The sequence below is a fragment of the Artibeus jamaicensis genome, unplaced genomic scaffold (assembly GCF_021234435.1).
Source record: "Artibeus jamaicensis isolate MK-2021 breed Jamaican fruit bat unplaced genomic scaffold, CSHL_Jam_final contig_402, whole genome shotgun sequence".
In the NCBI taxonomy this organism is placed as follows: Eukaryota; Metazoa; Chordata; class Mammalia; order Chiroptera; family Phyllostomidae; genus Artibeus; species Artibeus jamaicensis.
In genome coordinates this window covers 18823591-18836985 of record NW_026521818.1, presented here as the reverse complement: position 1 = coordinate 18836985, position 13395 = coordinate 18823591, and the positions used below count along the sequence as shown (strand labels likewise).

The window sequence follows — 13395 nt, the reverse complement described above, 5'->3', positions numbered from 1 at the left end:
TTATGATGTGCCTTGGTGTGTTCCTTCTTGGGTCCAACTTCTTTGGTACTCTCTGAAGCAGCAAGAGCTAAGGGGACAGTCACCTACAAAGGAGTCCCCATCAGACTGTCAGCGGATTTCTCAAAAGAGACCTTACAGGCAAGAAGGGGCTGGAAAAAGGTATTCCAAGTCATGAAATCCAAAGACCTACAACCAAGATTGCTCTATCCAGCAAAACTTTCATTTAGAATGGAAGGACAGATAAAGTGCTTCTCAGATCAGATCAAATTCAAGGAGTTCATCATCACCAAGCCCTTATTATATGAAATGTTAAAGGGACTTATCTAAGAAAAAGAAGTTAAAGAAACATGAACAGTGAAAGGACAGCAAACTCACAGTTATTAACAACCACACCTAAAACAAAAGCAAACTAAAAGGACAACTAGATCAGGAGTAGAAACATAGAAATGAAGATCTCAAGGAGGGTTAGCAACAGGGGAATGAGAGGAGGAGAAGGGGGGAGAAGGTACAGAAAATAAGTAGCATAGACAGTAGATAGAAAATAGAAGGGGGGCAAGAATAGCATGGGAAATATAGAATCTAAAGGACTTGAGACACATGGTCATAAACTAAAGGGGGGGTAATGGTGGGGACAGGGGGGTAGGGTGGAGGGGAATGAAGGGGGGAATAGAACAACTGTAACAGCATAATCAATAAAAAAATTTTTAAAAAAAAGAAAAAAATATGGGCCATTATTGATCATAAGATTTATGTGAAATGTTATTTTATTTTCAAAGACTTTGAAGCTGTTTTTTTTTTTTTTTAAAAAAAAAGAAGTCTAGAGGTTCTTCCTTTGGCTAGGAGAACTTACCAACTTCATAGACATTCTTGTTGGCTGAAGTGGAGCTATTGATCTCCGCATACGGAGAGTCTCGCCGTGCCGGAGACTTCATCTCCACATAGCCGCACTCGGAGTTTTTGGGGATAAGCACAGGTGGGTCTTTAATTGTGGCATACGGGTTTTCAGAACTGCTTAGGGAGCAGTTACTTGAATTATACTCAGAATTCTTTCCCAGCTCTGTAAAGAGAGATGGTAGAAAAAATGAAATGGGATTTCATGAATGTTATTTTTTAAATTTTATTTTGCAATTACAATTTACATTCAATATTATTTTGTATGAGTATCAGATGTACTGAAAAACATTATTTTTTCTTGGTGATAATTCCTTGGGCAGTTTTTCTTTATAGCTAGTTTTCTAAAATTAGATACACTGAATATAATACAAAGTGTTTTCCACTTATTTTGGAGCATATTTGCTATAAAATCAGTATAAAACATATTAAGAAGCTACAAAGTAATTTTAGCTGTCCTCTAAAGTGAGTACCAATGTAAAAATCATGAATTTGGTTTCATGTTGATTATCACACTCAAATAAAATGAATTCCACTCTCTTTTACTAATAGTCTCCAAATTCTGAAAGCCTTCAATCAAGAAATCACCTACTGCTGGACCCAGGAGCCCAAGAAAGTTCTGTTATCAAGGTGAGGAAGGCATCTGTGCTCTGAGGGGTTCATCCTGGGCATCTGGAGTCATTACTCAAATTCTTCCTGAAGAGCAGGTGAACATGCAACCATGCTGATCTCTTCCTACTTCCCCTATTTCTTCTCCATCAGCCATCTTTCTTTTGAAGGAAATAGGAGTGTTTCCCCAGCAAACTGAAACCTCTGTCTCATAGAGATTTCATAGACTTAAGCTTTAACTAGATCCACCTGTGGCCATGGTCTTGCTGTCAGTCAGATGCGTTTACGGATTTGTTGGAACAACCACGCGAATTCTACATTTTTCTGCATTGCCACTCTTGTTCATTTAGCAAATTATTTCAGCCTCTGAAATATATTTTTTAAACTGTATTTTGATTAATGTATTTCTTCCTCAAATTCAAACCATACCTTTCAAGGATTTTCCCATATAACCTCTGTCCAGTCCAAAAGCACCTGTATTAAAGGAAGGAAAAAAATACCCAGTGAGCCCCGGCTGGTGTGGCTCAGTGGATTAAGTGCCAGTCTGTGAACCAAAGGGTTCAATTCCCAGTCACAGGGCACATGCCTGGGTTGCAGGCCTGGCCCCCAGTTGGGGGTGCGCAAGAGGCAACCACACATTGATGTTTCTCTCCCTCTCTTTCCCCCGCCCTTCCTCTCTCTCTAAAAATAAATAAATAAAATCTTTAAAAAATACCCAGTGATAACCGAAAGCAAGAGAAAGCCCACTTAACATTCCAAGGTCGTATTAGAGGAAGGTGGTTGGGCGCCCACTTCCTTCTCACTGAGGGCGACCACCTAGGCTGCCGCTTTTCAAACCGTGACGCCAAATTTCTTGTGCCAGTAGCCCCAGTGTTCGGAATTTAAAAATACACACATATCATTCTCTCCTGCTCGGTTACTGTGACTTTGGGAAAGGCTGATCAATACGGGGTAGAAACTGAGGGTCAGACAAATCAGTACACTTTACTTCAAGTTGCACACTAGAAAGTACATCTCAGGACTGGAACTGAGATGAAAAACTTAAATTTCATTGCTTGTTAGCCACATGACTTTGGGCAAGATGATCGACTCCCTGATTGTCAATTTTCCTATCTTAAGATGAAGAAAACAAAACCTGCCTTCCAGGCCCTCCAGGGCTGTGGCAGTCATCACTCGGAAATGAGTACAGGCCTGGTGAACTCTGAGGCACCACAGAAACGAATGGTGTTTCAGTTACCGTGACACACACTGCGTCTCAGCTTCAGTCTATCTGAAAGCCTTCCATGGCCTTTTTAATTATCTTTGAAGAGAATCTTACGAACTTGGGTTAAAAACAGTAAGTAATGACTTGTAATGAATGTTCGAATAAGCATGAGAATGGGGAAGAGATGAGCCCCTACCAACTGTGTGTGTGTTTCTCAGAGGGATGGTCAACTCACGTTCTGGTGGCGATTCCCCTGTTAGGGGCACGCATCTGTAGACAAAGGGGGGATCAATCTTTGTGGGACAGGAAATGGGAATATTTTCCTTTCTCAAGCTCACTTTCTTTGGTTTGGGTTGTAAAGTCTAGCCCAACTCTCAGCTGGTGGGAAAGGCACTGAGTTACACAGGGAGGCAGAACAAAAGGATGTGTAGGGAAGATTTAACCTTACCTAAGAGAGGTCTGGCCTTTGCCCTTGGTTCCCTGGAGGGGATCTCTAAGTCCTTGGAATGTCCTGCCCCGTAAGAGTGTTTTTGTTTACCTGGGGGCATAGGGCTACACTGGATAGTCCAACAAAGTGATTGGTCGGGGAGGGGGTTGGGCCACCTGGTATCAGCTCAACCTCCAGAAGGGCTGGAGACTAAAGGTCAACCCCATGGGCAGTAAACCATGTCTGTGTGAACAAGCCCCCATAAAAACTCCAGACACCAAGGCTGAGGTGAGCTTCCCTGGTTGGCAATACTTTATGTGTATTGCCACACACTGTTGCCAGAAAGAGTCAGCACTTTCCATGATTCCACTGGGAAAGGATGACTGGAAGTTTCATGCTTTGACCTTTCCCGGACTCTGTCCCATATCTCTTTCCTTGGCTGAGTTTAATCGGGATTTGTATGTTGTGACACACTGTGACCATGGGGATAACAGCTTTTGGTGAGTCCTGTGAGTCTTTCCAGCAAGTTACTGCTCCTGAGAGTGGTCTTGAGGATTCCCAAACTCTGTGAAGGGACCCAACAAAGTTGGGCAGGGGCTGTGGCCTCTGACAGCTCCCTATTAAGGAACTCTACGTTACTCTTTGCCAGATTCCCTTAGTCATTTCCAAAGAGTGCCAAAGTCTTGTTACATATACATCTTGGCTTCAGCTTGTGATGGGCCTTCCCCAAAGGGTTACAGAGAGCAGCCTGGGGTGGAGAGTAAATTAGGGAACAAGAGTAGGGGCTGTGAAACCAAACATCCCTGCTGGATTCTCTTCACTGCCTTTGACAATCAGGGTGCTATTTTAATGAGGGAGCAGGTAGCTTTCCCCATAAACTCCCATCTGTCCAAATCCCTGGACAGGTGCTTTCAAATGCTCAGTTTAATCGACAATGAGCCAGAACACAATCATTATCCTGAGTTTACCAATGAGCAAATCAGTCTTGAGAGGGAGCTTAACCTAGTGTCATATCAAAGAACCAGGAATTGATCTCTGCGCTTTTCTGTCAAGTTCAGGGCTCTTTCAACAATATTACCGCATCCTTCCCATCATTTAAAACACCTACACACTCCATCATCTACCATGTGCCTTACTCTGCTCTTTGTAAGAGAAGATTTTTTTCTGTGCAGCAATTTTAAAAGGACATTAAATGCAGAATTGTTCTTGGAATAGAACAAACCAAGGAGATCCAGAGTGCGTCTCACTGAGACAGAAAGCAGGGGTTTATTTGTGACAACTGCAGTGACGGTGTGTGCTGGAGTCAGAACACATTACAGTAGGTAAAGGTGGAAAAAAGCAGACTTTTCCCTGAGGAGTTGTATTTTGTTGTATTTTACTGACTATCAATGTAGGGAGCTAGATTATTAATGTAATTTGGTATTTTTCAAAGCCTCCTTCATGTTAAATAATCTCACCAAAAAGTATGTTGTAAATCAGTACACTGTGAATAAGTATATCTTTATTTTTGAGAGAGAGGAAGGGAGGGAGAGAAACACTGATGTGAGAGAGAAACATCAATTGTTGGCCTCTTGTATGCACCCTGACTGGGGACCAAACCCACAGCCCAGGCATGTGCCCTGACTGGGAATTGAACCCATGACTCTGCTTTGTGGGACAATGCCCAACTCACTAAGCCACACCAGCCAGGGCTGAATATACGTATCTTATCATTTTACTGTGAGTGTGTAGAAATATACATTCCATTGATAATATTGGTACAGAATACAAATAAAAATTAACAATTTATACTCATTTCCTTCTTAAACATTTGCAGTTCTGTAGCAAGAGGGGACGTCAGAGCCCATGGGATTGGTCCCCACATCTGGCTCAGGCCACTGAACACATATGGTGTTCACAGAAAGATCACAGGGGGAGCCATCAGCAGCCCCGCTGTGGGACCGAGCTGTACCTGCTTCCTTCCAGTTAACCTGCCAGTGCTTCTCAGCTTTTCCCTCCATAAAACAATATCATGGAAGGGCTCGTCTATTAGGGGGGCCAGACTTAGCAAATAAAAGCACAGGGAGGCCACAGTTGAATTAAATTTCAGAGAAACAAGAAATGGTTTTTTAGTATAAGTATGCCCCAGGCTTATTTGAAATTCAGATTTAACTGGGCTTCGTGGCAACCTTACCACTAAATAAATACACATGAAAGGGTTTGTTGACCATAAGGCAGCACACACACACGTTAGTTACTACATCATCAAGCTCCTCCTTGAAAATAAGGTGCACATGCGTGGAAGTGGCACCCCCTACTCGCTGGGGTATCACAGCAGCTCTCTGCATGTGGTCCAAGATTCTCAGCCCCTTTGCAGAGGGCTGTGTGATTGAAGCTTCTCTTGTAATAAGGTAACAACACCGTGTGCCTTTTTCACTCTCCTCTCTTGAGTACATGGTGGAGTTTTCTAGGAGCCGTACCAAGTGTGAGGTCACTACTGCTAAATGCAGAAGCAGAATGAAAGTCTAGCTATCCTTTACTAAGTCATATGTTAAAGACATTTACAAAGGTGTTGGAGAGTGCCACTCTTCTATTTTTTGGAAAATGAAGTAATTTTAAAAAAGTGCATCTTATCATGCTATGAGATGATTATTAGAAACAAATTAATAAATAACTATTTTAAATGTTCTCAGTTTTAATTTGTAATATGGTTGATATCAACAGCTATTCCTCATATCAACAGAAGTTCTTTGGGGTCCTTGATAACTTTTAAGAGTGTGTGAAAAGGTTTCGATTCCAAAATGCTTGAGAACCACCAACTCACTATGTTCCTGTTGGTATGTCCATTTCCTCACCTAACAGGGGAAGGGGCCTCAAGTGCCCACATTAAAGGATAGCCAAGAAGAGCCCACAACCTGGAACCCAGCTGATTAGGTTTAACTCCCAGGTCTACCATTCATCAGGATTTGAGACTTTGCTCGAGTCACTTAACTTCTTTAAGACTCAGTTTCTTCAACTTCTGCCAAGATGGAGGCGTAGGTGGAAACATTGTACCTTCTCACACAACCAAGTTTAAAGACAACAAAGTTTTAGTAAGAAAAAACGCAGCCAAAACACAGAAAGTTGAACTATACGGAAGTCTGACAACAATGAACCTATTCAGCCAGACCGATAAGAGGGGCGGAGCCAGCAGCAGAGCAGGGTCGGGCAGGAAAGATGCCCCGACACAGGCGCGGGCAGCAGTTGGCAGATCCCAGGTGTGGGGTAGCAACAGGTGGTACCCAGTGAGAGCGCAAGGCGGCAGGCTGACCCTGGTCACACATCCATGCACAAATGAACCAGCAAAGGAGCGAGCAGTGAGACAGACTGCACAGGCCCCAGTGGCGGGAAGCAGCAGAGGGGACTGCCATTGTCCCTCTCTGAGCCCGCCCCCACACACAGCATCACAAACCAGTGATCTGGGTGGCCCCGCCCTGGTGAACACCTAGGGCTCCGCTCCTCATATGTAACAGGCACAAACAGATCAAAACATGGCTCAAGAACAACTCAGAGCCCCAGAGCCAATAACTCTGAGAGACCAAGAAATTGCCAAACTTTCAGATGCACAGTTCAAAACACTGGTGATCAGGATGCTCACAGAACTGGTTGATTTTAGTCACAAATTAGAGGAACATATGAAGGCTAAACTAATTGAAATGAAGGGAAATGCACAGGAAACCAATAGTAATGGAAAGGAAACTGGTACTCAAATCAAGGGAGCAGATCAGGAGGAGGAAAAAATGACCAAACAGAAAAGGATGAAGAAATAAGAATTCAAAAAAAGGAGGAGAGGCTTAGGAACCTCCAGGACATCTTTCAATGCTCCAACAACTGAATTATAGGGGTACCAGAAGGGGAAGAGGAACACCCATGAGTGGAAAACTTATTGGAGCAAATAATAAAGGAGAACTTCCCCAATCTGGCTAAGGAAATAGACTTCCAGGAAATCCAGGAAGCTCAGAGAGTACCAAAGAAGTTGGACCCAAGAAGGAACACACCAAGGCACATCATAATTACACTAGCCAAGATTAAAATGAAGGAGAGAATCCTAGAAGCAGCGAGAGATAAGGGGACAATCATTTACAAAGGAGTTCCCATCAGACTGTCAGCAGATTTCTCAAAAGAGACCTTACAGGCAAGAAGGGGCTGGAAAGAGGTATTCCAAGTCATGAAATCCAAAGACCTACAACCAAGATTGCTCTATCCAGCAAAACTTTCATTTAGAATGGAAGGGCAGATAAAGTGCTTCTCAGATAAGATCAAATTCAAGGAGTTCATCATCACCAAGCCCTTATTATATGAAATGTTAAAGGGACTTATCTAAGAAAAAGAAGATAAAAAAGATGAACAGTGAAAGGACAGCAAACTCACAGTTATTAAGAACCACACCTAAAACAAAAGCAAACTAAAAGGACAGCTAGATCAGGAGCAGACCATAGAAATGAAGATCACATGGAGGGTTAGCAACAGGGTAGTGGGAGGAGGAGAAGGGGGGAGAAGGTACAGAAAATAAGTAGCATAGATGGTAGGTAGAAAATAGATAGGGGGCAAGAATAGTATGGGAAATATAGAATCTAAAGAATTTGAGACACAGGGTCATAAACTAAAGGGGGGAATGGTGGGGGAAGGGGTGTGCAAGGTGGAGGGGAATGAAGGGGGAAAATAAAACAACTGTAATGGTATAATCAATAAAATATATATTTTTAAAAGACAGTTTCTTAACTGTAATGTACAGATGAGGATGATAATAATAACACCTCACTATTAGAGTACTTAGAAAAATTAAGTAACTTAAAATAGAGAGTTCAAATGTAAGCTACAAGCAGGCAAAGATCCTTATTTCATTTTATCATTCCTGGAACATAGTAAAAACTCAATTAATGTTGAATAAATAAGGCGCTTGGGACAGTAATAAGCCCCATATGGGGGCTAGGTATAAGTCTGTTACTTTGTTTTTTTCATGCCTGTTTTTAAGAGATCACTTTGGCACAGATATAACGCTGTGGCTCTGTGAGGTTACTGAGAGAGGGCGGTGTGCAGTGAGCAAAGTGGTGGAGAACTCACCCAGCTCGTTGAGGTAGCCACCATGTTTCCAGTCTGCGGGCAGCGTTCCCGTGCAGTCCACCACGGGGCCTCGCTTTCCAGGATTTACATTTTTCAGATTCACAAACAGCTGATTATTTTTTGACTGTTAAAAACATAAACAATAAAAGGCATAAGAAGAGACCACAGTGTGTCACAGAATAATACTGCTGATCTGGAGGAAGCTAGTCCATGGCAGGTATCACAACTGGTTCTTACATGAGGCTGGACCAAGGGCCAGAGGTGCCCGTGTCGGACCTGCAGGGACATCGAGGGCAGCAGGAGTGGATGTCCCATGTCCCCAACTGTTTCCTCTACTGCCTTGGCTTCTTCATTTCGCGTTGCTACTCTGCACCAACTAGAGCTTATTTGGGTTTACACACATGGAACTTTAAATGGAAAAAACAAACTCCTGGTCAGATCTCTTCCATCAAACCCTGTATGATCTTGTATGAGTCACAAGTGACTCTTAGCAATTTTCTTAGCTATAAATATAAGGGTAAGATTATCTACTTTGCCTCCCTCCCTGAATGTGAATGAGAACAAATAAAATGAAGCATATGAAAGTCTCCGGGGAATGTGGAGTGCTATTTAACTCTGAGGCACTATAATTAAAATTCAGCTGCATTAAGTTAATTGCAAGTGAATTCATCTTATTAGCTTGGTTTTCTTCTAAGAGAGAGCTGGAATTCAACCACGGAGATTGGAAATATAATCCAGGTGCAACTGGAAGGGAGAAATGTTTGGGATCTTGGAGAGTCGTGGAAGGGACTTGGGGTGCAGTGGGTGGCTCTGCAGAAGCAGTTCGGGTCCCAGCCAGCCCTGGGTCCCCACCCTCCCTGCGCACCTGTGAAATGGGGATAACACTTTTGATTCAGGGGATTGGTGCAAAAAATTAAGTGAGTTTCTTTTGTAAAATAATTAGAAATGATTGGAATTTTGTTTCTATTTGATCATTTTTGAGCTACAAAAATGCAATTCCATGGGGTTCAGCCTAAACAAACACATATTATTGTTGTTGTCATAGAAGTATAACCAGCCAGGAAAGGGCACCAGGGGACAGGTGGTTGGAAAAGGCAAACTTGGCAACTTTACCCAGGACTGAGCCTGCTGCAGTGCTGCCATGTGGGACATTATTTTAAAACCTCGTGCAATATTAGAAACATTTTTCCAAAGAGGGGCAATGGAAACAGTATACACTGTAGAGTCAGGGAGGCCTGGAGTGACTTACATCCTCCATCACTCAGGATTTTTGTCGTTAAACTTGAGAGCCTAACACACACTTACTTTCAGGATTGTTCAGAGGAATAAATGAGATAATGGGGAGAAAGTGCCTGGAAGAGTCTGTGGCCACCCAGACAGCGGCCCTTCTCTGTGCCAGACAAGTCCATAACTGCCGTGCCTTTCTGTCCCCGATGCCCACCCGCCACCACCCAGCTGTTCCCTCTCACCTTTGCGATGGTCATCCTGTCCCTGTTGTCGACGTGCGGGGACGTGGCGCACTGGGTGAGGGTGTGGTAGCTGGGGTTGGTGAAGTAATGGCTGTTAGCATGCCCGCCATTGCTGTGAGGAAGAGTCTCTGCAAGCAGAGAAGGAAACGGTTAGGGTGGCGGGCTCTCCTACATCTGGGTAGGAAAAAAGAGAAAGGAAACCATGAGAACGAGTGTTTGGGCCGCTTCCACAGCACAAGCTGGGCAGAGTACCCTCCTGCCGAGTACACTCAGCAAAACTTCTAGAAGCAGCAGGAGTCTGACTTCCTACCTGTCTCCTCGAAAAGTGTGAACATATCCAGAGATAACAACCTGCTCTTTGCTGTGAGGCTGGTACAAGCTGGGGATGCTTCACTTTGAAGCCGCTTCTGCTGTAATTTTCCTCTTTTGTAAGCACTTGAGTTCTTGACACAGTATTTTGCACTACAATATCCTGTACAGCTACTTCATGCATTCCCACAACCGGTGCACGTGTAAACATGGGAAACCCTCAAACTCCTTCAGTAATTGCCCCAAAATTAGTAAGTATTTTAAGTTTCTAAATTCTTCATTTTAAGTAGCTACTTCTGATACTGACCATGTCTCTTAAAAATTTACTTTTATGGGGACTAGTGACAAAAAGGAAGATTTAATAATTTTCTTAAAGAAATGCTCTAGTTCTTGCTAAAACCAAAACACTAGTTTTTTTTGTTTGTTTTTTGTTTTGAAGATTTTATTTATTCATCTTTAGAGGTGAAGGGAAGGAGAGAGGAAGAAAAATATCAATGTATGGTTGCCTCTCAGCGTCCCCTGCTGGGAACCGGCCTGCAACCCGGGCATGTGCCCTGACTGGGAATCAAATCGAGATCCTTTGGTTTGCAGGCCCGAGTTCAATCCACTGAGCTAGACCAGCCAGGCCCCAAAACACTGTTTCTTATGTATCTTGGTTGTTGTGTAATTAAAGATGCGTGTGGGCTCAGGGACAGGCTGGAAGGAACGTGGGGAGAACCCAGGGCCAGAGACAGAAGACCTGGCCCTCTTGCTGGTTTGTTCCATGGCCTCCGTGAAATTATGGCCACCCCCTCTCCTCCCCTCTCTGTCCCCTCCATATGACAAAAGCTTGGGACTAGGCACCTGGTGAAGCTTCTTCCAGGTTAAAATTCCCAAAGTCTAAGCAACCACATAATGAATCTACCTTAAAAACCCTGCCAGAAGGCAACAGTAATGATGTCACTACTGTTAACATCCAAACCACATCTCTAACAACGTACCTTTTCCAAACAAAATCTTCTCAAGGCTGACTGTAACAGCGGACAGCACCACCAAACACTCAGTTTCAGAGGACCAGGGGAGAAAACCTTCCTTTTTCAAGGAGGGACATGCCTCTGAGGACTGCAGTCTTACCTGAGATGGCATAGTCTGCATTCGTGACCCTCAGGGCAGGGGTGTAGGTCACCGCTGGCATGCTCAACTCCTTTCCCTTCTGCTTGTGTCGATAAATAATGAACAGCGCCAGCAGGAAGAGGACAACCAGGACAAGAATGATGATGCCCGCAATGGCCCCGATCTGGTAGGAGTCAGCAGGAAGGGCAGTACTGGTTCTGCTTAAGCTGTTCAGATTTCCAACTATTATAACACCAGCTAAAAAAAGGAGAAAAAGGGGTTGCACGATGGGTGACAATGCCCTGGATAAATGTTTGATCTCTAGTTGTAAAGGCCTCCCACTGCGCCAGCCTGGATGTTTTCAGCTCATGAAATGCTCGTTTGGATACAAAGCCGGAGGGAGACACAAACCTTCCCCATTTTCGGGTGTTGCTGGCTTGTCTACGCCCAGAGAAAGGCTGCTTGAAGCCTCAAAAAAAAAAAAAGACAGGAGTTCCTGAACCCCAAGATTCAACAGTAGGACTTGGGAACTTCTCATATGTTTCAGATGAAACATTTTGACCGTCAATTGGGATTAATACTTCATCTAATTTTTATTGTGCTTTATTTATTATACAGCAATGAGGCTATAAAGGGCTAGCTCCTAAGTGTCTCAACTAACTTAATTTTGCGCCTGTCTTTAGCATTTTTAATAGTAATTTTCCTTCCAACAAAGAATAACTCCATTTTAAGTCTAGCCTAAGATCGGGATTTATGCTGATTTCAATGGGTTTTTACTCCAGAAGGTACTGTTCTATGCAGTTATTTTCCATGATAAAGGTCTGTCCCAATAAGACCTGATAACATCACCCTACAATCTTACTCATTAAAAGTCAAAATCCAGTTTTCCAAAGCTCTTCCTTTTGTTTCATCAAGCAAAGACACAAAAGGTATGGATTGAGAGTCGATAAAAACTGATCCAGATATTCTGAACTTTCCCTTAAGTTCTTAAGCTGCAATTTTATCACCTGATAATGGGGAAATGGCCTTCATGAAGGTGCTTCCGGCTCAGTGTCCCAACAACCTGATGATTCTCCATGCTAGACCTTATTGTACGACAGCCTGCCCCCAAAACAGAGCGCCTAGGCCAGCGCAGTGTGACGACAACGCACGTGCGATGACGGTGTGCCTGTGGAACGTAACTCCCTGCTGCTGTGACGTCAGATATAAACCACGGCATGTAAAAGTTACTGCATGAGAGGAGAGTGAGTCCCTACCCAGTCTGCAGTACGGGACGACTTTGCCTGCCACACCATGTGAACTCTAAAGCCTTGACACCCCGTGAGCTTATTACACTTACTACCTACTGAAGGGCACCGCACACAGTAGGCGCTGTCAGGGGTCATGCTCAGCACTTTCTCAGAGGCTCCACTGACCCAGAAGCAGACCAAGTGGGATGATGACTAGGAGAAGTGTCCCCAGGTGACTGCGACACACATCCTAGTCAGAAACTATGGGTACACGTTTCTTAATAAGACAGACACATGACTATCACATGAGCCAATCATTCCAGTCCTGCTAATTTACTCCAGAAATGTAGGCATGCGTCCATATAAAAATGTGTTGCATTATTGTAGATAGCAGTCTTATCTGTAACAGCCAAAGGCTGGAAACAATCCAAATGTCCATCAACAGGTGAACAGGCACACAAATGATGATATTGTCCATGCAGTGGGATATGGCTCAACAATGAGAAACAGTTGAACCGCTGACATATACCACAACACGGTTCCATTTTGAAATAATTACACCAAGTAAACAAAATCAGGCAAAAAAATTGTACAGCATGATTCCATTTATATAAAATTCTAAAAACTGCACTCATCTATAGTGACAGAAAGATCAGTGATTGCTTGGGACCCAAGGTTCCGCAGTGATGGCAGGGAGGGACAAGATAAAACTTTTGAGAGTGATACATATATTAATTACTTTTATTGTGCTGATGGTTTCATGGATGTGTACGTGTCAGATTTTATCAAACTGCATACTCTGTCACTGTACATATGTGTGGTATATAGGTATATATATTGCATATCTTTATATAGTATAATTATATGTGTATTGCTTTTTATAGGTTAATTATACCTCAGTAAGTCTGAAAACAATTGTAGGCACTGTGGAAAGTTCATGAACTTTGGAAAACTTGACATCAAAACCCTGACATATGCTATAGTAGCTGTATGAACTTGGGCCAATTACTCAACCTAATTGCTTTAGTGTTTTCATCTGTAGGAGAGCAACAGTAAGGCATCCACCTGGCAACTAAATAAACA

At 43.2% G+C, this 13395-nt stretch overlaps 1 protein-coding gene across 2 annotated transcripts in view; it reads right to left on the bottom strand.

Annotated features, from left to right (window-relative positions):
• Positions 1-13395, bottom strand: part of MEGF10 (multiple EGF like domains 10) — a 179231-nt gene that overhangs the window by 2487 nt on the left and 163349 nt on the right. Inside the window, exons 20-24 of one of the 2 annotated variants that reach the window (XM_037138214.2) lie at positions 11105-11341; positions 9683-9810; positions 8214-8337; positions 1930-1974; positions 851-1057 (exon numbers count right to left, since the gene is read on the bottom strand). In XM_037138214.2, the coding sequence (XP_036994109.2) occupies positions 851-1057; positions 1930-1974; positions 8214-8337; positions 9683-9810; positions 11105-11341 (741 nt within the window). The remainder of the gene's footprint in view (positions 1-850; positions 1058-1929; positions 1975-8213; positions 8338-9682; positions 9811-11104; positions 11342-13395) is intronic. The other variant, XM_053665335.1, reaches the window with a different exon arrangement.